Consider the following 25,455-nt stretch of genomic DNA (forward strand, 5'->3'; position numbering starts at 1 on the left):
ATGCGATGTCGCGGAAATGACTTCGGTAGAGCGATGCGAAAACTTTCAACTAAGATTCGCGAAGTTTGCTGGGTCGTGAGTATCGCTCGAGAAGCGTGGAAAATCGGTTCAACTGTTGGTATTAACGAATATTATCATCAGAGTGCGGATCTTTATGCGCGATAAATATTGTGAGCATCCATTGCGAGACAATAGTTCGATAAAAAGTTATTTCGTCTCTTAGTGACTTGACGGCTCTCTGAAAAAATGAGTGGGTCAAATTCGAAACCGGGAAAATATTTCAAGAATTCAAAAATGTCTTATCTTCGACTTATTAAAATGATAGAGAACAGAAACAATGTCCCTATGCCTTGTAATAAGACAATCTTTATGTTGCATCAAAATCAGCAGTCTATTCTTCACTTTCTACGCATTTATTCCATCTTACAAGTCACATCAATGACTCTCCAATATGACAACAAATTTGAAGTCAAGATAAATCGAGAGCTACGATATTCCTCGCATTAAAACTTCGATTTTTGGCATCTTCTCGTCAAGATCCACAGGATTATATGAAGAAAAGTTATAAATTTCTGGGTTTCCAAGCTGAAGTTTAACCTTCACGTGCCTCGTATCAGTGCTGTTTAAGTTCCATAATTATTTTTGGTGGTCTGTACTTTGCTTGCTTATTTTTGCGATGAAGCAGTAACCGAGTAATTAGTTTTCGTTGGACTTTCTGTCCGGATGAGTTTCCTTTTCCGCTTTAGATTTTGCCAGCGATAAATCGAGAGGGAACTGTAAGTCGCGCGAGTCCGTCGAGAACATCGATACGGCTTTACAGGATCGAAATGAACAGTGTGCACACTTTTTTCTAAGGGATTACAGCATCACCGGAAGGTCTTACGGTGCAGCCGATCGAAATCCGTGTTGCGCAGGTACAATATTTGTGATTCGATTCCGCTGGGAGGTCGAATAGCGGCGAATGCACTTCGCGAACGGCGATATAAATAGAAAGGAAAGAAGAGAGAGAGAGAGAGATCGGTAGGAAGCTGACGCGTCACAATTGCTCGAAAGACGAATAACTTTAGCGACGCTTAGCTGAGTGGAAGAGAGCGTCGTGGAGATGCGTGCATTGTAACTGGAATCGGCCCCGATTTTCTCCAACCGAGTGAACAGAAAATCCTCGGAAAAAAATTATCTCGGCAAAATGCGAGGCACGGAGTGCCATCATGCTTAACCTCGAGGATCTTCAACCATTTGGGTGAAGTCATACCTCGTATCAAAGTAGTGAAACTCTGTGAGAAAAATGTCTGAAACTTTAATCAAATATGCTTGTCTAACAAGGTGCAAGACAGTGAGGTAAATTGTGAGCAACAATTTTGGTACATTCGATTTTTAGCCTGTTTCGAGAAATGATCAATGCACCGAGGAAACACACCGCTCATTGGTTTTGCTTATAGACTGGGTTTTGTAATAGATGTACAAGCGGTGCAATTTGAACAGTAAATCAAACTGACAGGAAATGAAATTGATCGTCCAATTAGAGACTGACTATAAAATCAAGGAAGTCGATTTACCGTGCAACCATAGTGTTCGTCTTGTAAATCCAGCCGAACTACCGCACCCCCGCAAATCTAAACAATAAAATCAAACTAGACCGTAATAAAATCGAACACTAAATACGGACTATAAAATCACGTTTGCGCTCGGTGCAATTTAATGATCCGATGCAACGGCCCAGCAAGATTAAAGGGAACGGTCCGCACGGAGAGGCAACATTGTAAGCAATTCGCAAAGGCGTGCACACGATACGGAGCTTTCGCGAGAGCTTTACGCCGCTCGACAATCGAATATCACTCCGAAGCATCAATCGGGTCCCGTGCGCGCTGGTTTCCATGTCAATGAAACCGAAAGATCTACTTTCCTCGGAAGACTCACCCCCTCACCCCCCGCCCAAGTGGTATTTGCTCTCGGGATCTAGCCGAGTGACCCTAACCAGAACAGACAACCGTATATGCGTGCGTGTGGGTGTCGCGCTGCTCGATTTCACCGTCGATTTTCGGTGTGTGCGCGACGGAAAATTGAAAAATCTCGGAGCCGTCGCGTTCGAGCCTGTGCCATCCATTCACCGGAGGAAACGACAGACTCGACCAATCCTCTCTTCTTATCCTCGAAGTAGAGAAAGAGAGAGAAAGAGAGAGAGAGAGAGAGAAAGAGAGAGAGAGAGAGAAAATGGCACAGGAGAAAAAGAAAAATTAAAGAAGTAACGCTTTCGCGCGAGTCGGCTCTCTCCTGTGGAACAAATTGAATTTTACCGTGCGAAAGCGAACGGTGCAGGGTCGAAAGGGCGAGAAACGACCAAGGGTAGATGTTAACGGTACAGTCGAGATTTATGGGGGTTGGTCAAGTATTATAACGCGTTGACTGTCGTGTCACGGAATACAGTGATTTCTCTATATATGTCGCCAAGGCCTGGATGATAAACGTCGCGGAATTATCCCCACTACTCGAAAGGCCACGGACGCCGCGGAGTATAAACATAACACGGCTCGGATATGTCTCCTGGAGGATACACGACGCTGGCAAGACCCGTGTCGTTGACATATATCGAGAATTCACTGTGTTTCGAATTCGCAAAAGTGGTCTCTTTGGCGGAACTCTTTCTATAATTTTCTGTTAACCCTAAATAAGTAGAGTTCAGGTCCTCTTATTTGGTCCTCGTATTTTTATCATGGCTCCGGGACGATACGCTTTTTATCCGTCCGGGTATCGCGGAGGGCTTTCGAAGTTGACGGGTTAGGGCACGACGGGGTGGTTCTCTAGAAGGGGTTGGAAAATGCGGGGGAGGGGGTGGCTTCCTCGCGACTCCGGAAGAAAGTTCAAAGTGCCTCTCCGTGCTTATCCTCGAGAAATGCAGCGGCGCTTTGCTGCGTCTCGAGCGTTTCTGTTGTCTCGTCGGAGACTCCTAAAAATTGAGTGCGATGGAAGGCGAGCGGATGCTAAGAGGGCGGAGGCTAAGGGCGGAATCGGAAGCAGAGCCCTTTGAGGTCGCCGGGAGCCGTCTCGCCTCATGGAAATTACCAGACCCCGAAGATCTTTGCGCGAGGCGTCGAGGGTTCTTTGATCTACGGGCGAACAGTGCCGCGAGACAGGCTGTGCGGAATTTTTTCGAGAATTTATACCCCCTCCCACAGGACGAATGGAATCGCGAGACGTTCCCGAGGGAATCCGAACGATTGTCCCTGATTTTTGAGACTGTGGATTTTATGTCCGTGGCGTTGATTTCGATGGAGTGGGTCGAATATGTTCAGGGATTTCTTCTTTTCTCTTCGTTTCGCAAATTTGTTGGAAGATTCTTTTAATACTAAAGCTACCTGGATCTTTGGAATATTATAATTTGTATAATTATGAAACACACGAATTTGGGAAAACATCTGAAACCAGCGTAGGTTCAGTTTTAATGGAGTAAGGATGATCACCATTTTAGTAGGAATATCATTTACTTAATCGATGCAAATACATAAGAAATTGCTGACACGTGAAATTCGCTTTTGTATCGAATTTATAACGACTAATATATCTGTTGTCCTACTATTGCAACCAGGGCCGAACGATAAATTTCGAGCGCACGTGCACGTCCTCCACCTGCAATTTACAAAGTTCGCAAACTGTGTTTGCTTATCAGGATATATTCAAAGCTGATCTAGCATACATTAGAATCTGCATTTAATTCTCCAAATAATTCTTGTCCAATCTACGACTTGTCAATTTTTATTTCAAAAATACATTTCATCTTCACGTTTCAGCCCGCACACATTTCAAAAGTTGCCGCAATTTTTCGTATTCCAGAGATTAATCTAAATTAACGCTGACTCACTCGCGAGTAATACTTCAAAGAAAATACTTGACGGAGTGAAACAAATTAGTTCCGAAATATTTCCAAAACGGAATAACAAATGAGTATTAAAGTGGACACAGAAAAATACTAAAAATGTAGCGTCCCGCGAAAGTTAGTAGATCCAAGAAAAAAAGTGGGTACAAAAAGCTGATTGTTTGCGAATGTAACGGGTTGCTTCAGGTTTCCCAGTTGTTTTTTCAAACATGCAGAAGTGGCCTCGTGTCTGTCAGCACCGCAGGCCGTTTACACGTCTCTTGTGGGATCCGGCAGAGACGGAGAGTCTCAAAGTGGGAGTCGTGCTCAGAAATTGCAGCCCTGCTCAATCTAAATGCATACTCTCGTTTACATGTATTGCCCTCCATAATTAAACCTCCACGCTCTCCGGATTTCCCCATCAAATTAAAAATATTCTTTCGCATACCAAACTAAAACGAACTCCCAATATAACACTGGACCTACCACAGCAGGTTCTACAATTTTTTACAGACATAAAAATTTATTCGTTCAAGCGTACACGATAAAAATCGGGGAAAATCCACATAAATTCAATTTTGCCATTTTTACAAAGCGACGCGTATACCAGTTATTTTTAGCGCTCGGTGGGTTTAATATTTCAGGCATTGCATCCGAAATATCGACGACATTCGTCTCGCACAGACGTGTTCGTAGCAGTGCGGAAAGATGGAACGGGAAAATATATGTCTCACGTCGAAGCCGCAAAACCCGGAAACAGTTTAGTCTTCGTTAAGTTCCCAGGCGAGAACCGATCCGCGCGAGAATCATCGGATAGGGGAAGATCATAGTCTGGACACGCGAGCACGTCATCCATCATCGGATTCGAATCCAATAAATTCACGTCCATGGTGTTGCATGGGAAAACACCACGCGCGGATCTCTCCCCGGGATCGTTACACATGACAAATTGTTACGTCGTTTCCTAAATACGAAACATATCGGGCCAACAAACACCCCCTCCCCACAGTTTAGACCGAACAACTTCCTACAACTTCAAGATAACCTACATGCGATCGGTTACCGTTTCGCGTACACTTCACCCCCCGTTTATGCATAGTTAGCGGTATGTAAATCTCCCGGAAGACGTTTACGGAAAATAATTAATGGCTGCGGGAAAAATGAGTTTTTGGACGGGTTTAACCCTTTGCACTCGGCGCTATTTTCATTCTCAAAAACTCAATTTTTCTTCCGTCTTAGAATATTTTCATTTTATTCATACGAAACTGATCCGATTTCCACATGTAATATTTAAATGTTTAGCAATCTATTAAATACAAATTTTGTAATATTTTCTGTAATTTCTTTGAAATAATGCCACAACAATTTCTAGTGGTGCTTCAGAGTCACCACTCGAGTGCTAAGGGTTAAAACAAGTTTCGACACCTTGGATTATTTCGAGTCGAGTACGAAGTTAGAAAGAAAACAACAAATGGAAAATAGAAAGGAAGTAAATCATGAACAATGGGGATATTCCATGTCACAGGAAAAATGTCTTGATTCCCAAGTTCAAACAGCGGCGACTACAAAGTTAATCTTCTACGCGCGGTGTGAATAATAACTAACCGTTCGAGTGTCTAATATTTCGAGTTTAGAGACTGTGCGGTTCGATTCGTGGCAATCCCGAAATAAATCGAGATGCAAATAGCTTAGCAGGGGTGGCTCCGCGCGCTTTTTGCGAATTTATATTCCCTCATTGAGGCGCTATTTCATTTTAGTGGCAAGCAATACGGCCCGGGACGCATGACATATTGCAACCACGTTGCGATTATCTCGGCCGCAGTTACAACATGCTCGTCCCCCCCCCCTCCTTCCCGAAAAGTAAACAGTGCTTTCAACGTTGGAGGAGCCGCGCGCTAACAACGTCATCATCATTCCGCGCACGATCGCTCTCCTCCGCGCGTAAAAACATCGCCGCGGCCTGTTTAGCCGTCGACTCGATTTCGAGACGAGAACAAAAAAAAAAAGCATACACACTGAGAGAGAGAGGGGGGAGGGAGAGAGAAATCCTCAGCGATCGAGACAGGCAACACCCTGGCGCAATAAAGATTGTTAAGCGGCTATGACGTTTCGAAAAGGCAGCAAACCACGGCGCGGGACCGAAGTGGATGGAAACGTTATCGAAGTCGGCCATTTGCCGCGCGAACGGCCGACTCCCTTAAATGGAATATTTAGATTTCCTAGATGAGAACAGAAAGCTCGTTTCACTCGGGAATTTATTGTTTCGATTCACCGCCGAGGAGACCGACCGTGCGAACAGGCTGATTTAAACGGTGCTCCATAAATGGCGCGGATTGTAATTGTACACGGTATCGGGGAAGTGTTCGTGAAAGCGATTGCAATGAAAAATGTGAGTTGTTCTTTCCTGTAAAAGAATATATTGTTCTTGGCGCTGTTCTTTTCTACGTTGACGCGGTCACGGAAAAGTAGTAGTCCTACACGATCCATGTCACGGACCCGCGGATTTGGGTTAGATCTTTATTACAATGCGAAAGAACTTGTACTTCAAATGATATTTGCAATACAAATGAAACGATGTTATTTAGGAATTCAATTGGCCATGTCCGACCGTGAATTTCCAATTGCTACTTCACGTAGCAATATTATAAAATGAATTAAATTTACATACATGATTCGAGATAGGAATCAAATTGGCCGTGTCTGATCATGACTTTCCTCTTCTACTTCACGCATTACGTTATTATTCTGATTACATTACTTCCACTTTCCTCCACACAATAATACACCCAGCGGCTTCATTTACATTTTCCTTTCACCGTGGATTACAGGCTACTTCTGTGTACGCTCTCCTCGCACGCCACATTCAACCGCGAGCAGATCTGCAAAAAGAACGGAAGAAGCTCGAAAAGTTTGATCCGAGCTTTAGGGGGTGAATAAGAAAAGAAAGCAGGTTTTCAAGAGAGAAGAATGGAAACGGGGAACAATGATTCCAAAGTTTTTTCCGGTGGAGGAAACACAGAGAGAGAGAGAGAAAGAGAGATCCGAGAATTTCTCGATACAGGGAGCAAAACTTCGTTATCCGCGGACCCTTCGCGGGGCGCAATTTATCGGCGCACTTAATTAGACCGCTTTATACGGAATCAGGCCGGGCTCCTTGGAAAATAAATCCGTCCGTGAAAATTTCCAACCTGTAACTACTGGAAAGACCTAATTTGCATTCGGCGAGATTACGTGTCCCCAGAGGCAAATTCCGCGAGTCTCCCCGTAATTATCCGACCGAACGTGATTACCCCGCGGTGTCTACATAAGATTCGAAAATCATCCACCTGATACTCGTTTCGTGCCTCGGCAACACGCCCAGTAAGATGCGTATCTTGTCCGGCAACCATAAATTCCGAGGGGGTATACCATTACGAACGTTCTGCTAGAAAAATTTATACCGTCAACCGGCTCGTTGTCACGCCCCCGTTTTCGGAATCGTAATAAAAAGTTCATTCGTTTCACTTATCGATATATATCTCCCCCTTCCACCGGTCACGATATCGTGAATTTTAAGCCTCGTGTTCCATTATACGATCCAGGGTTACCGTGCTGCTATCACCGACAAACCGCTCGAACCTAATCTAACCTTCGTCGTCTTATCATAAACTCACCCCCTAACCCCGCCTTCTGCACCCTCTGCGACGATCGTACAAGGGTGTACATTATTTGAAGAACAAAATAAAAGAGCTCCGGACACGTTCGCTGAACGTCTAACCTCGACCCTATGAAAACGCAATAATGTTTTTAAGAGCAATCGTAAACAGTCCCTTTTTTTTACGCGGCGCATAATGTCGCCGGCTGCGAAAATGACTCCCGAGTGAATCGCACTTATCGTTTCTTATCCTCAACTATATAATTCATCGACTTCTTTACACGCGCGAGCGACGCACGAACAGTCGAATTGTTACTTTCTGCAGCGGTTTTTAACGCGAGACATGCGTTATGAAGAAGCTTGGAAGTGTCCTTGTTTTATCAAAGATAGAATCACTGTACCGCTTTGAAAAATGTCCCTGTGGCCCCTGTTTTCAAAAGAAGCGAACCAAGTTCTCCGGTTGATTCTCCAAAAAATTCGAACAGTTATTTAAATCAAATGATCCGCAAAAACCGCCGGTAGGGTCCGACAACAATATTTTATAATTAGTTTCGTGTACGGCGGAATGGCGCACAGGGGGCAACTGGTAACGTGTACGAGCTTCGTGCAAAATGAGAGGCATAAAAATTCCGTGCTGTTTTCTAATACCGACGCTTCGTTCGCCGGGATATGAGGAATTAAAGCGGAGGGCTGCGGCCACATCCGGCGCGCGTTGTTTGAACACCGCACCGTCCGGCCAAGCACGCGATTTTATACGAACAATCTCGCGCACATTTTTGAGTTATGAATTATAGAAAGCTGGCAAGAAAGTTATTGCCTTTCCCCCCCTCGCCGCTCCGACTCGTAAAAACTATTTTATTCCGGTAACTATCCTCTCGCAAGCCCCGTTCGGCTCGAATTTCTGCTTCGAATTATTCCGGCGTTCTCGCGATTCCTCGCGAACAGGAAACTTTACGCGCAAGTTAAACACCGTCGTAATCGTTTAATAATGCCGTACAGCGTGTCCCGTTTTCACGTAGAACCGAGACACGAGGCATGAAACACAATGGAATTTCAGGATCCCTTTAGGTCGCGTAACTTCATTTTTCCGCCGCGGCTGTTCCGAAGCTGCTTTTATACTTTTTATCCTCCAGAGATAATACAAATCCATCCTGCTGGCCGGGTAATTAGCTTAATGCACCCGGCTAATCGCGCGCACTATTTTCCAAGGCAAAAAATTGCGTTTGTACCTCGACGCCCCGTAATTTATGGGGATAACAAGCGGAAAGCGTGTTTCGAAGAAACGAAACGCTTCCGTCGGAGATTTCTGACCCTAGTTTTTAGCGGGTCCAATGAGGCAACGGCTAATCCCTTATTTCGTTGCTTTTTCTTCGCTCACCCTTCGCCGTTATCGTCAACCAGGCCGACCGACCAGATAAATTACGTGCTCCCAGGCCGATTTGCGCTCTTTTCAACGCTCCTGCACGAAGAAAGACACGCGCCGACCCCGCTACCGGTTGCATACGTAATACAGGCCTTATCTATTCGTGGCTAACGTTAATAAATTCCGCCCCCTTTCGCCGACCACTCGGCGAGTACGTTAACCCCGAAAAATGGGCCGCGATAAATCACCCCCATTAACCGGCTCTTAATTGACACCCCGGCAGAAACCAGCGAAAAGCTTCAGAAAAAGTTCGCGTTACTTCAGAAACGAACTCTTTGCGCCCCGAGCTACTCTGACCACCGAACGCAGACGGTTTTTCTGTCGTAAAAAGTTATTTTAAGAACGAAAGGTTGGTACAGATTTTTATTTCTCCTCTCGAGACTTCGATCTGCGATGATAGTTTAACGTTTTAAAAAATTCTGGCAAACGGTTAACAAAGAACAATTCTATTGAAATATCACGTGAAAACATTCTGCAGATTTCTGATTTTACGAGGAGGTTAATTATAACTAGAATGATACCGAAGTGTCGAGTTCCGTTCAATAAATTTAATTGTCGATGGTTATTCGCGCGAAGGGCTGTGTCTGCGTGTCTGACCAGAATGTTTGGATTATTTCTGTGCGCTTTTGGAAGAGCAAATAATAATCAATCGTTCATTGCGTCGAGTGCTTGAATAACCAACGAATTTAAACCGATCGAGCTTTCAATGCCAACGAATGCTTTATTGCTTATTAAAATCCATAACTTTGTACCGTTCTTTCCTTTCTTCGGGTTTTATTTTCCCATAAAATTGTGAGCAGAGTACCGGTCCCATAACGATTTTATCTCACCCCTTATCAATTGCTGTATCGAGGAGTGCCGTCAGAGATAATAAACTTTATATGCTCGGGATCGCTGGAAAATTAAATACACGTGCAAGCGGAATAAGAAAATACTGTAGGGCATTGTTCATAGACCGATTGATCCATGCAATAATTTACGAAACGATCGTGTTGCGCGACGATCGAACAAACAATCGACGCGAGCCATTAAATTTTCATTTCCCGGCTACGCTTACCAGCCGCGCTGGCACGTGTATTTAAACAACCGGCAACGTAAACAACAATGTAATTTTGTACCATCATTACAAACAGCGCGTTTCCCATTCCCCGACAAACACGCCGTTGATTATTACCTCGGATTTATCGACAATGATTCCACTAGAACTTAAACAATTATTTTTCTTCTTTAAATGCATAGAAAGCTATTAATATTACTAAGCAAAGCGCCATCCACTATACAAAAACACATAGCTATCAAAGCATTAAACGGAGCAGACCTAACACGCTAGGAAACAATAATAACAATAATCCATCTTTACTGCATTCGTTACAAAAGAATAAAAAAAAACTAATATTTATTCACGTAAGCCAGCACACAAAGTACTACTCTCAATTTAAATCAGCCAATAAACATTTTTTTGCAAGCGTTACAGCTAGTAAAGCTCTTGTCAGACGCATTTGACAATTCCCGCTCTCTTAAAAAAAAAAGCGACAAATTCACACGCTCTAGAGACCAAAACAAACACACCCTCGCTAAAGAACAATAACTTGAACATACCCCAGCATCAATGAACAAGACTAAAACAACTAAATTCCAGTTTCGTTGTACACAACCACAGCCTCGAGGCTCGCCTCAGCGACGGCGGCAAATTTAAAAACGCCAGCGAAAGAACCTAACCGAAAACGGGTCTCCTCCAAGAAGGAATTAATTCGAGGAAAAGGTAACGCGTCGACCAGCGAGTCCAATTAAAATAATCCACCGGTGTTGAAACGCATCGGTATCGCACGCGAGAGACCCGCGGCCGGTTAATTAATTTCCGGACGCGCCTCGAGTGCGCCACGAGGGGATGACCGCAAGAAACGCACGATCAAGAGGTCGAATACACAACCGTGGCACAATAAACGCGAGTTGGCGAGAAAAAGCGACGGAGACAGAGCGAACCAGAAAGAGGGTGAGAGAGAGGGGTGGGGCGGGGGTGGGAGGGGAAATGCATTACTACGAACGAAATACCTGTCGAGCTGCATCCGTCGAGCGGTTTATTTTTCTGGGGCGAAGTCTCGCGTGCCAACGACGCCGTCGGCGTACATTGAACTCTTACCTCAGCGTCCCTCAGCTGCATCCAGTGGTGGTGGTGGTGGTGGTGGTGGTGGTGGTGAGCGCCAGAGCCCGCGTTCATCCGTTCACTATACGTCGTTCCGGATGCATGTCCTCTCTCCCGTTGGTTCCGGTCCAGAGAGAAGAAAAAACCCGTGCAGCAATTTCTAAAACTGTCCCGGGACGGCCGGTCGCCGGTTTCGGCCGGTCTCGCGTGCGCGGCAAAATACGATTTTCTTCGTATCCTCGTACACCAAAGAAACTGACTCACAACAAACACTGACCCGATGTTTTGCTTTCACTTGGCCCGGCGCATTTTCCGTGTGCGCTTTTGGCCTCTCCCTACGCCACCACGGGATCCCCCCCCCCACACGCTCTGTTGTGTCCGACGCGTTCTCTCGAGTTTAATCGTGTATACTCTATTCTCTTTTTCTCTCTCCCGCCCGCGCGCTACGCACGTCGTCACCGTTTCCACGAGGCACAGGATACGAGATATACACGAGACACGGGTACAACAACACACGGGTGTAAAGATTGAACGGGAGGATAGAAAACACACGAGAGGCGAGGGAGAGCGACAGAGAGTATACAAGGAGGGCTGGTGGTGTGCACGCGTGCTAGCGCCGCGTCAGCCGGCCGACAGGACAAACCACGACAGACTGAAAACGAGGGTAGAAAACGTGGTTACCTTCGCGACGCCCTCGTGCCTCGTCGGCCGGCGCCGCCGACGATCGTACGTCTCGGTTGACGCTCAGGGCCGTCGCACTCCCGGTCGGCACCATTCGGGTCACGTGGCCGGCCGAGGGGTGAACGACGCGACGCACGCCGTGCAAATTGTGGCGTGTATGGTTCTCCGTTCCGAGTGTTTGTGCTTTTTAACCCTTAGCACTCGAATGGCGACTATAAGGCGCCACTAAATATTGCTGTATCATTATTCAAAATACTTTTTACATTATTAAATTTGTTTGTATTTAATAAATTACTAAACAGTTTATTATTGTACGCGTAAATTGCACCATTTTCGTATGTATAACATGAAAAAAAAAATATATTGAAGAGAAATATTCTAGGTCTGAAGAAATGTTTCGTTTTGAAGTTAAAATGGCTTCGAGTGCAAAGGGTTAACACTAGGTTTACGGAGCACTAAAAATGACTATTTTACATTACTTTAGAAAAATAACATGAATGTATCGATCAAAAGTTTGTAGCCATTTTTTTTTAGTAATATATACCCAAAGAAATCAATTTGTTAAATAATTGCTCATGGATGCATTTTTACAATCTGAATATTCGCAATTTAGAAATATTAGAAGCCGTCATTTTGACGGGTCCTGTAAATCTAGTGTTAATGGAAATGACCGAATAACAACAGTACTAGAACCGAGACACCGTTGCGAATGTGTGGTTGTTGCTGCGGAAACGGTCTGAGTAGACGGCGTGTTATTTGGATAATTCTTTTGTAGAGGACATTCTGGAGACGCCTCCTGGTGATTGTGAGATTTGTTCTTGTATATACATTTCGTATGGTTAACTAGATGTAAATATCGTTGGTAGTGTCCTTTCAGCAGTAAGGTTAAGCTTTTCGTCGTTACCATGGACGAGATATATATTGTATCTGTCCTTGAGTACCTGTGCTCCAATATCTATCTTACGGTATTTCTTGTATTTTTGATTTATTCCAGCAGAATCCATCCATGCCAAAATGAAAATATTTCTTTCATCTTTGTGTGGTTTTTCAGAATGACTTACCAATACCCTCATCCTCTCTTTTTCATGTGGGTGCTAAAGGGACTGTTATGCAGTCCCGCCAGAGGCTCGTTTAGGGTGTGTAAAGATAAAAGCTCGCGATATTAGCGTACTTCCTCTATTTTGTTCGTGTTTGCTCGTTGACAGATGGCTCCACGACTTCTGGACCTAGGCCATAGGATAACTGTGGTTTTGTTCAGACAATTTTTCATAATCTCTACCATAATAACATCATTAATTATTTTATTTTAACTGTGTTCTCTGCCTCATATTGCTCATAGAATATTTTCTTCATGCCCTGACACTAAAAGATGTTCTCTCTTGGCAATAAAATAGTTATATAATAGAATTTACCACTTCATACGGTCGCATGTACACTACAAATGTAAAACCATTCTCCCAAAATAGGATTTTTAAGAGTTCAAATTCAAACGTAAGAAAAAATACACGATTGCACGAATTATCAGGTTTCATGGCACGAACAAACAAAAGAACAGTATTAATTATCCACCCGACATCTCTTATCACAACACAACACTGGTTTAAATAAAAGCCACCCCCAAGTCGTCCAAACGTGATCACCCCTCTTAGCGTTTACCTGTACTGTATATTTCATCAATAAACCAGTCCACGCCACGTTAGTTACGTCGCTGCTCCCTTTCTTTCCGCGTAAACAGATGACCATAATTCGGGACACGTGATCCACGCAAGCCATTTCCACGGGCATTAATATTCGCCCGTGGATTTCGTGGCCACGGCACGGTAAATATTAACGAGCACGACGACCATTCTTTCCTGGGTACAATGTTTCCCCGAAGCCCCTGAATTTTAAGAGCCCTTTTAAAACCGCGCGACAATTAATAATATACGCGACGTCATACGTTGCTCTCATAAATGATGCTGCGCTACGTGACAGGGTTATCCCGATATCCGAAGATTTCCCGACGGACTGCGATGCAACCCTTAGAAGAGGATGCCCGTAGGTAACTGAGGGTTGGCGAGGCCGCTTCATACGGGAAATCGAGTCATGTGCACGTCAGCTGCTACTCACTATAGCGCGGTAAGCAAACCACCTTCTTCCATGAATCTTGAAACATTTTCGCTGCGATGATATCGACCGCTACATCGAGTCGCCAACTGACAATCTAATCTGCTTGACCTTTGCGACGCTTTGAGCGTTATCCACCGGTCTCCGGTGACACAGGTTCTGCAGGACGCTCAACTTAATTGAAATTTTCGTCCCTTGAAATTTTCGAGGTCAGTCGCATGGTACTTACCTTCTAGATAGTCGATGAGATCAGATTGTGACTAAACTTCACATTGGCGACCCAGAAATTTTTAACCTTTCACTCTACAGTCCTGTATATCTTGACCAGAATATGACGTAAATCGAAGTTTTAAGGCGAGGAATTCACTGGTTCAGAAGTAATGCGCGTTTAAATTATACTTTGTTCTGGGACAAGCTGTCGTCGAACAGTAATTAAAATATAGAGAATCGCATAGGAGATCTCAAAGAGAATACAGAAGTGATGTAAGGCAATTTGGATTGATCACTGTTATTGCTTTCATATTAATTTGCAATTTTCTAAGTTGGTTTCAATGCATCGACGTTAGTAAATATCTTAATACAATGCTTTCTGTTCTAGGAATCACTGTTGCCTTTTAATTCTGATTATTTGGAGTCGAGGCCAGTGCTATCAGAGGATTATTTAATAATTTCTGTTCCATTACAGATGCGAAACCTTGGTCGACATCAACGGAACAAAAATATTTATTGTATTTTATGATACCAGTCTTCATAAGCTGAATGCTTGCAACAGTTTCTGATTGTCCAGCATTAAGTAGGTCAATGTTGCTAGACAATGTTACCGGTTAATGGTAATTTCTGTTCTAGAAAATCTTGATCTAGATTAACAGAAACATTTGTTGCATTTGATACTCTGCCAGTCTTAACGAGCTTAACAATTGCACCAGGATGGTTTCAGCAAACTCCGTTGCAAGTTTTAGCGACGAACCGTGCAGGACTTATAAAGTGTAAGCGCCGTGTAACCGGCAACTATAAAACTGAAAAATGGCACTCGTCGGTGCCATCTAGCTAACTTTGCAGTAATCGTTTCCCGTAACGGCAAGTTTTCAATTGTTAAAAGAACGCGTTCGCCCGAACACCAGCGCGGACGATGTCGCTAATAATTCAAGAAAAAGCGTTGCGCCACCCGAAGCTTCTGCCTCTCAAACGGTATCAAGTTTCAACCAAACAACATCCACGTCAGAACACGGGGAGTCTCGTAAAAAGCACTCAAAGCACTCGCCACGAGACCGTCTGCGAACAAATTGCAAGGTGCCGTTCCACAAAAACGACGGAATCAGGTTATCACATATTCAAGATCCTATCTACGAAATATGCTCCCCGAGGTGACGAAAAACTTCTTATCACTATGCACTATGCAATTAAAAAGTTAACCAGAACAAACCGTGCGCAAAATCTGATTTTAATCGAATGCAAAATTCAACGTGCACGTTTTAGAAGGTTTAAGGTCATCTTAAGGGAAGGTTAAAGCGTGTTCTGTTTCGAGTATGATTATTCAGTAATATGTTATTGGCAATCGTTAAGTGAAACGCCTTTTTCACACTGCATCAGGTTGTCGGATTTTCATATAAATTCTTTTTTCAAAAAAAAAAAAAAAACCAGCTCTTTGAACTCTCCAGCTTTTGACCTTTTCTCGACTATCAAATAAACTGCCTACACGAATCCTTTTGCAAGATGGAAACGTTCCGAATTCGTTGGAAACTCGACCTTTTCTTAATCATCAAATACCTGCGGGGGTTTCTATGTCCCTCAATAATTTTTTATAGTGCATTTATATTTAGAAACAGACATGTACAGTCTAAATCATCTTGTCGAAGAGTACGTTGCTTAAACAGATTGTTCATATCGTTAATCCATTAAATCCGGTGTTTTATCGACACGGCGAAATATCGTTCGCGGAATTCCCCGGAAAGTTCGCGACCCTGTTTACGGATCTCGCACGAGTGTCATCCCCTCCGTGACAACGCGAAAAGGGGTGGGAGGGTCGGCAGGCACCTAGAAATTTGTCTTGTGACGGAAACTTTTTCGGGACAGAGTTTCGCGTCCCGGACGTCGGGGTTCGTGCATACGGAAAAGTCGGTTTGCTCGTTTTGCTCGGTTTGCTCGCACGAATGTCAGAGACCGGTGGAAGTTGTGTCGCATCGTGTCGTGACAGTGCAACGGCCGCTGCCTGCACCGCGCCAACGGCGCATTTGCACATTCATTGTCGATTGTTCACTGCACCCGCGCTGTGTTCGTCGCCATGACGACCTGAAACTCGAAGTGTACACGACCGGCGACATATATTAACGTTACGCCTGATAGATAAGGTCGTCGGTGAGCAACTGCTCGGCCAGATTGCTATCCGGTCGATCGAGAAATGAAACAACCGGCGGCCCTACACGAATGCCACAATGTTGCGTGCGCGATTGCTGCAATACTCATTAACCCCGGTTTTGCGGCTATGAAGTCGCCCGATCGTCGATGCTTCACGTCACGCGCGAAAGTCGCTTCGATTCTGCGAACTTTGGCAAGTTGCGGTCAACTGACTCGTTTCAGTTTTTTTTATTGTATTATATATTATTCGATCTCGCAAATTTTAGAAGTTTCCCCACTCGGTTCACTTTCACTGCGACTCGATTCAATACCGAACGTCCCGGTCACATGGCACGTTTCAGATTTTTTATTTTGCTTTTATTAAAATTATTAGGTGACTTGCAATGCGTAATATTCAATATTGTAAATTTTAGAAGGTTCCCCACTCGGTTCATTTTCACAGCGACTCATTTTAATACCGATCTTTTCCGAGTGTGATGTATGAAAATTGTTTGCGTTAAATTAATTCACGTATTTACTTTGGCAGGAAAGGTTGGAGTTAACCCTTAGCACTCGAATGGTGACTCTGAAGCACCACCAGAAATTGTTGTGGCATTATTTCAAAGAAATTACAAAAAATATTACAAAATATTTGTTACATTACAATATTTGTGTTTAATAGATTACTAAACATTCAAATACTATATGTAGAAATCGGATCAGTTTTGTTTGAATAAATTGAAAATATTGTAAGACGGAAGAAAAATTTAATTTTACATTGAAAATAGTGCCGAGTGCAAAGGGTTAAGAGTAAAGTCCTGCGTTTTGGGTGAAATTGATCCATGCACTGCACGTGGGTTAAACATATATTCGCGTGACCTTTCATTCATGCCGCGTGGGCCATCGAGAGTACTGCATCTGTTACTTAGCTATTCATTTATTTACATGGAGAAAGGTCCGTTTATAAATACGGAAAATATAATATGTAAAGAGGTAAGTTACGAAAACATAAAATGTCGCATGTTTAGTAAACGTGGAACAGATACGAAGGGTGGCGCAATAACTCTGTCGACGCTGTTTATACAGCATTACCATAATCGTAGATATTTTCATAACGTTAAAATATTATAACTGAGAACATTATGTGGAAGAGTAAAATCGACAGTTTCATAAAATTTCATCCATTTCTGCGTCTCTTCAAAATACTCGAGCTATTATTACATGCGTATACATATCTTAATTAACGGGCGCATAAAGACTGATCAAAATATCTATTCTGAAGAACTGTTATGTCATAGAATGTACAAATTAAAAGCATGTATAATTCAGAAGAAATACTATATACTTCTTCTCAAAAATAATCGAAACTCGGTGTAAGTAAAGAGAGGCCAAGCTCGGACAAAGGAGCAACGGCGGGCTTTAATAATTCATTCGTTGTTTAAAAATACAAAACAAAATATGCAGAGAGTTGATATCCATTCGGCGACGATATCTTCCTCCATATTTTACGACGGGAGACGGTTTGCGTTTAACAGAACACGGTGACCAGACTTGTTGAAACGCTGCAGGCCAACTTTTTCATGACACAGTGCAGCAATTAAAAATCCGTATTACCGTGTTGCCGTGGCGCAAAACAAAAACCGTGGACCTAGGTTAGTAAATTCCCGACTGAAAGATGGCGTGATTAACACCGTCATGGCATTTCCTGGCGAATGTGCGGGGTTATCGGCGTCGCGGCGGCAGGTGTTGCAAAGTAAATGCGAAGTCGTGAAGAAAAGTCGACGGTCCGCGAAAGTGGCACGGAAGGAGGCCACGATTTATGGTCATTAAATAATGTAGAGAAATTTATTCCGCCGCTGCCATTCCGGGAACCCGTGGCGTTAAATTTTCAAGGCACGAACGTGTGTCTACGTTTGCGATATTAATGGGCGGCGTGTAATAGCGATCCGATAACTGGCCGTCGGCCAACAATCGACTCTGCTCGGCCGTTGTGAAAATTCCGCGTACCGAAGAAATTCGTTTCGCGTTTTGTACGGTTGGTATGTGCTGGTACGGTTTTTCACGCGACCCATCCACCCCCATAGAAAACGCCGTAAACCGCCGCGCCGGGCCGCGCCGCGACTCGCGATAGTTTCGCTTCTTGCAGCGGCCCCGTTTCTGCCATTAACGCAGCTGCGCCATTTTCCAGCCGTTCTGAAAAATTCAACCACGCCGAGAAACTCGTTCCCCGCAGCCTCGTACACAGAGACGTGCCGCACACTATACGAATAAATTTTTCCACCGCCATTACACCGGCCGCTTATAACGAATTTTCTCCTTGGAATGGGATTACCATCCGACGATTTTTCTCTCGTCTTTCCCGTCGTTAGCGACGTCCTCGCCGTTTCGTTTTACGTCGCCGCGGCGATCAGGCGAAATTCAAAGTTAGGGAAGTTTGTATTATACGTGGCTCTGGAGTTTCCCTGCGGGACACCAGCCTGAGGGAATTTAAACTGGAGCGACGTTTAATAATTTTTATAAGGAGCATGATTAGAAATGTGCTTCGCGTATCGAATTTAGACTACTACAAAATTGTCGTCACAAGACACAGAAGCTGCATACACGTTATTATTTCTTCTCTTAATCATTTTACCATTCTTGGAATATTTTTACCGATTTGAATTGTATTTATTTTTCACATGAACGCATAAAATACGCAGTCTAATAATATCGAGAATGAACAAAAGAATGTGCAATAGTATTTCGCAGCGTTCCGTTTAATAGTTATATGATCCAGGGATGAGCGATGGCGTTCGTTTCGGCACAGATAGCAGAAACTGTCGACGGGAACGAAGTTGTTAAAGAATTGCTTTCCTCCTGGCCATAATTTTTCCGCGGAACGTCTCTCCCCCTCCCTCCTCCGTCTACATCAGTGTCGAGTAATATCTCATTTATGGTTCTCACACGCCTCGGAAAATAAAACATTTCACCGGTTCGTTTCCTGATTAGTCGCGGGCTGCTCGGCGCCGAGTCATTTTTCAAGCCGCGTGCGGCAATCTATTGCCGCACAATGCCACTTGATTGAAGTGCGTCCGACCATTGTTCGGACGTGAATGTACGTTTAATAAAGAAGAATAACGGCGAGATGTTACCGCGAGAGCAATCAAGAATATCCATGTCGAGTTCCGTCGCATTCCCGATCGATAATTGTAAATTAATACGCTTATAAGTTTCAATTTCGGTTTACCGACCGTGCACATAAATTAAAACTAAGCACTCCGTTAATCTAGCTAACGGCACTCTCGCGATTAATATACAAGCGCCGTATTGACGCGCGTGTACTTTGCATCTAATGCATGCAATTTACAAATGTAATCAACGGGACGAATTATGCCACTAGACCGAGAAACTTCGACTGAACTGTACCGATGGCAGAATTTGGAAAGATAGAAGCCGGGCAACATTTTTTGAAAGCAAATTCACTGATGTTACTTTTAGTGCGTCAAGCACGTTAAATTTAAAGCACGTCAAATTTTAATTATTCTTTGGATTCAATTTTATTTAATTCGCATTACTAACCATCCAGCTGAACGCACTGTCATAAGAACAGACGCGTCAACAGAGTCCGGAACATAATTTGCGAGTGTGCCAATCTTGACGCTATGAAAAATGCAAGAGGTCCGAAGCAGTAATTATTATCACGAGTGTAATCTCCGTTGAGCTTCATTCTGCTAAATGAATTCAATGAATTCCTCTAATTTTTTGTGATTGCGCCGGCGAACGAAGTGCTTCGCACGCGATCTAAGATGGCAACGGTGTAACCGCAGCCTAACGAATGCCCGGAGAAAAGGGGCTAATTAACGGGAACAATTTCCCCGCGTTTTGCTATTTGGAGCACAGGTGCCGGGCGCCGCGTTTAACGACTCCGGTTACCGCAAGATTCGCGCGCGATCTTATTACCGGGACCGATTGCAATAATTCCGCGCGTTGGCGGATTCCTGCGCGCGGAATCGTCGGGCGAAATCTCGACGTTATCGTCGAACCGGTCTCAGGGGTTAGGGAAACTTTTCATCGCAGCTGGGTCATTGGCCCGCAATCGAGAGATACTCGGACGGATAGGGCACGCGATGCATTAAGACCGAATTTAGTCGACGTGGCGGCGCGGCGCGCGATTCGGCGCATGCATTCTCCCCGTTGGGGGTTGCATATGCATTCGCGTGACCCGCTCGCCCGTAATAAGTGAATTCACCGCTCGCCCACGCTCGAAGACTCGGCTGACAAACTCGGGCTCCGGCGAGCCCGCTGAAATCTCGTCTAGTTTCGAGACGGTTTAACGGTTTCCCGTGGGCCAACCACCCTGGCCCGACCCGGCCCGGCCCGGCCCGGCCCGGTTTTTCGACGAACAGCATGCAACGCGAATTACAGTTGTGAACTATGGGTTGCGAGAACCTGCAACTCGGGCCTCGCGTGCGCTCACCCATCACTCCGGTCATTGATTCGCAACGTGTTTACACTGCTAGACCAAATTCTGAGACACCCTGCGAATATCAGTCGACGAAATTGCAACGCGGAAATTATCGATGAATGAAATCGTAACGAGCTGAAAATTGCTGCGGTAATACCGCTTTCATATGAAACGGGATCCTACGCAAAACTAGATCGTTGAGTTCATTAGCTTCAGGAATTAAATGATCCAGCTATTAGACAAAATTGTATGGCATCGTGAGAATTGTTGGAATATCGTGCTTTCGTATGAAATAGAATTGTATACGAAATAAGGCCATTACAATCCAACAATTTCAGGAATAAAACGGACAATCACATTTTTAAACGGAACAAGAATAATAAAAATTTATTTCGATGAGACTGTCAAATGTTTTGTATCCAACATTTTCAGGAATTAAACGAGTGATAGACTGTCGCAGTTTGAAGCAGTACGAGTATTGAAAAAACTGGAGGGTAATTACAAATTCGCAGTTCGGTGATAAAAAATTTACAGATTCCATTATTGCTGGTTTTATTGAACGATTTTTTTCGGTAGATTTATAACGGCCAGTTCATTGCGGTGAATCGAATGCGCCACAGCATTGGAAAAATATTTCCAACGCAATTCGTCGAGGGAAAATAATTTTAATAAATCCTGCGTGAGACAGTTAAGTGCATTACACTCTGTATTACTTTTCCCATTCATTAATTTTCGTTAATCCGGAACCGTAATGAAGAAAAATCGTGTGCACCCCTGAATTCGCGAAACACATTACAGTTCATTAATCATAGCTAACTGCAGTGTTCGGCGCACGATTCGAATTAATTTTCTCGAGGATGGAAACATCGATAATTTACATTCGATTGAACAGATCGTTTTTCATATCGCACCTACGGTTAAGTACTTGGCGACGCGTCAATTCAATACACTTGTGCGGCACAGTAGTTAAATTTCATAGCAAATGCCGATGTTCTGAAGGACATAAATCAAGATATTTCCTAATTTCGAGTAATTAACTGTCCACAGTTTATTTTACAATAGAGTGCCTCTATGTCTGACTATAATATTGTTTTATTTCCTACTCATGCTGCGCGATTGATAGATTTTATTTTTGTCAGTTGTAGCTTAAGACTAATTAACGTTTCGTTAATTGCAACGATCAAATCACGTTTCACCGAGGAAAATGCCCGCCGCCATTGAAAGCACAAAGCTTTCTGACGATAAATCATCGTCAGAGATTTCGCGATCCAGGGTTACACGAATTTCCATGCGTCATAAATCAGGAAACCCGAGAATTTATTGATGATTCCGGGGGACAAAGATGGCGGACGACTTATTCGCCGACCTAATATGCATCGCGCTCGTTTCCGAATTACTAGGGCAAGGAAGGTTCCATCATAATGATTTCATATGAAATTCATCGACGATTCTGTGCAAAGCGTTCCTTCAAATTCATTACAAAACAGATTCACCACTGTCTCGGTAGAATTACCGAAGAACAATTCATGAAGCGTTAAGATTGCCGTCCGCGCGGTAAAATGATTAATAAATACTTCAACACAAGGGTAATTCAAAATTTTCCGAATGTTTTTAATGTTTCGATGTACTCGCGTTTGCCGCACATTTTCGTTTCGAAGAATTCGCCGACAAACGTAGGACGTTTGCGAACGATAGTTAACGAGTTCCGTATGGCACATTCGGCCACATCCGTTTCATGCAGCCGCGCGTCAATCATGCTCGACGGGTTCGTCGAGGGTGCGTGATAAAAGCTGCAATAACAACGGCGTCCATTACCATGGATTTCTATAAGAAAAAAAAAGAAAAAAGAGACAAATGTTTTCAGCCGTTCCGAGAAACCTCGCCACCGTCCGCTATATCAATAGCAAGACGTAATGGTGATAAAAGTTTCACTCGGAAAGAAAATATAGAGATGTGATACACACTTCACGAAGACGTATACCTCCTATCTCTTTCAATACCGAAACCGATAAAACTTTCCACGTGTTTCCGCCGTCCGACGTCTAGGGATCCCGTTTCGTGCTACATATTTCGCGGCAGTTTTCGCGCCTGTGCAAATATTTACGGCAGACGCGACAGAATTGCGGCCGATGTTAATAAAAAGCGATATTTTTCACCAGCAGCACCGAGCAAAACGTTCGAAACACGCACTCAAAAATCGTATAAATAAAGTTATCGTTGTACGCTCTGTCAACTGTAGAATTGCGACGAGGGTCCACCGTACGAAAAATGCGATAGGAGAAGAAACAAAACATTGTAAAATTGATCGTTTACTCTGGTCGTTCACAGTTAGCAGAACGACGTGCAGAGGACAAACCGTTTCCTCGGTGTCCCAAAAAATTGTGTGAAATCGAGGGGAGTGAGCGGACAAAGGTTAATTTTCCTCGGGGAACGCATCCCCTCCCGCGGCCCGGAAAATCGCGAATTGCGGCCGAAGTCGGGGCTCCATCTGCTGGAAAGGAAGATTAGATTACTTAGAACTGTCCCCTCGAGTTCAGCCGTAAAGAGGTTTATCGCGACGACGGCGGGGAACGGCGCAAGAACGAGAGAAAGGCACAAAAGAAATCGAACGCCGTCGCCGATGTCGTAAAAGTGACCGGGACCGGATTCGCGTCGACACGAGGGAAACACAACGACCGACATTAAGAAAACTCGCGGGTTCAATAAACTTTCGAATAAAACGGTTGAGTTATTGATCTTCTCGTTACGTCACGTCGCCTCTTTTCCACCTGGCCGCCTGGAATAGAACGGCGGACCGCGCTATAGCCGCGATCCGAACGCGAGCAATAAGAAAAACCGAATCCGAACAACAATTTTCCAACGGGCAGTAGCTATTTCTAATCGCGCAAACATTTCACTCTTCGTTAACTCCGCACAGATTAGCAGACTGACCCCGCGATTAAAAACGTTGCACTCGGGGGATACGTTTCCAGAAAATTGTTCTCTCTTCGATGCTACGGCACTGTCTCCACTTGAGTATTCGATTCTATAAATGTTGTTGTTTTACGAAAGTTCTGATGACATATTTCTAACATTTTTCCGATTAAAATGAGCCCAAACACGATACCATTTCGATCAGATTTACTCGTTTAATCCACGATTTACTGGAGCCTCTACTATCCGAACCATTCAGTGGATACCCGAGTTTTCGGACATGAGAACACTCACCTAACTGCAAGACTAGATTAAACCTTGGATCGCCTTGTACTCGAAACATTAAGATGATGGGGAATTCAGATGCCACCGGTTCGGATAATCGAGGTTCTACTAAATCGTGAATTTATCAAGTATGTGTGATCCAAATTGTGTCGTGTTTGGGCTCGTTTTGATCCGGAAAGTGTCACGAATCTGCTGCTAAATGTTTCATTAAAGAACAACTATTTCGATTTAAATTATAATAACAATTCTGGAAGTCTTGCGTGGAAGGTTAGATTCTGTGCGTTGATTCGCACATTTTGTCAAAAGATTTTGAAGAGGAAACGGGGCTCGGATTTTTTGCGAAGATAGTGTAAATATTCCTTGGAGAACGTGAATTCAGTCCCAAAGGCGTATGACAATTTTCGACGTGATTCTTGGAGAAAGTTCGCTAACGAGTAACCAGCAGGCGCGAACTTGGCTGTAATCTGATTAATGCGTCGAGCAACCGGTCGTCGCGAGATTTATATTTGCTGAAAGGGTTTTAAAGCGCACTCGTCGCGATACGGAAAGTGGAGCGATGAAGCAGATCTTTATGAAGGGTTTCGCGGAAAGCGGACGGGGACCTTTGAGGCTGGAAATTGCGGACTATCCATATTTCATTTTCATCGAAGCCGAGGCGCGGTTGGCCGCGCGTGTGCGCTCGAAAGTTTCTGTTTCTGATTTACTGCCTATTTTAGGATACTTTCGACGCGATTTGCGACCCTGCTGAAGCGGACGGCTGCGATGTTAGGAAATTTATAATAAACCGATGACGCGAACCGTTCGCGACGCACATACTAATCGGGGAAATTGGAAAGAGTGAGAATTCCGTGACAAATCGCTTTTAATTCGATTGTTGTATTTTTCCGCTTCCTTTTATAGAAGTTCGGCAAGACTGTGCTCCCGTGAACGTAGAACTTTACCAGTTTTAGAAATGATTTACTGCAAGGCTGAAGTTCCAGCAAGACAGTAATTTGTGCAGTAGAACCTGTCTGACCTCTTTCTTCTAATTTTACAACACATTTCATTCGCAAACTCCGATGAATGGTTTCCGTAAAAGATTCTGGCGATGCCAAAAAATCAAAAAACCAAATTTTTACAACATTGAATATTTTCATCGTACAGAGAATACTCACAAGAACACGAGCAAGATATTAATTAATATTAAAGTCGGAAAGATAAATTATAGAATACATTTAAAATAAGAAATCAGCAAATATTTGCAACACGGAACAGTTTTACCGTACACAATGCATGATCAAGATTCACAACAGGTGTCCAAACAACAACCAACATAACTTTTATCGTCGGCCTCTCCGAAAATCGATGCTTCGGGTAACCGTAGAAAGCACTCGGAGGCATTCATTAAAACGTTGAATTAACACCGCTCGTTAATCATTAAAACGGCCATTAGCTTGGTGACTGAATCGTGTTATCCTACAATTAACGACGGCCAAATAGTGTGGCTATTGGCCTAAAGTAGTCGCGAATCGATAATATATCTGCTGAGTGACCCAATTTCTCATTAACGGCCCGCGTCTGACCGTTTCCTCGGGTCTCTTCTTTTTTTCTTCGGCTTGCCGATGAACGATGACACTCCGGGGACGATCCCTTGGTCCCCGGC

The 25,455-nt window shown here is 43.9% G+C and overlaps 1 protein-coding gene across 2 annotated transcripts in view; it reads right to left on the reverse strand.

Moving 5' to 3' along the window:
• Positions 1 to 11,478, reverse strand: part of Sk (small conductance calcium-activated potassium channel) — a 279,006-nt gene extending 267,528 nt beyond the window's left edge. The window contains exon 1 of one of the 2 annotated variants that reach the window (XM_076792011.1): positions 11,048 to 11,478. Coding sequence is in view for 1 of the 2 variants with exons in the window: in XM_076792010.1 (XP_076648125.1) it covers positions 10,960 to 10,973 (14 nt within the window). In the remaining variant the exon portion in view is untranslated. Of the gene's footprint in view, positions 1 to 10,959 lie in introns of both variants that reach the window. The other variant, XM_076792010.1, reaches the window with a different exon arrangement.
• Between the last annotated feature and the right edge of the window lie 13,977 nt (positions 11,479 to 25,455).

This window comes from Halictus rubicundus, chromosome 8, assembly GCF_050948215.1.
Source record: "Halictus rubicundus isolate RS-2024b chromosome 8, iyHalRubi1_principal, whole genome shotgun sequence".
In the NCBI taxonomy this organism is placed as follows: Eukaryota; Metazoa; Arthropoda; class Insecta; order Hymenoptera; family Halictidae; genus Halictus; species Halictus rubicundus.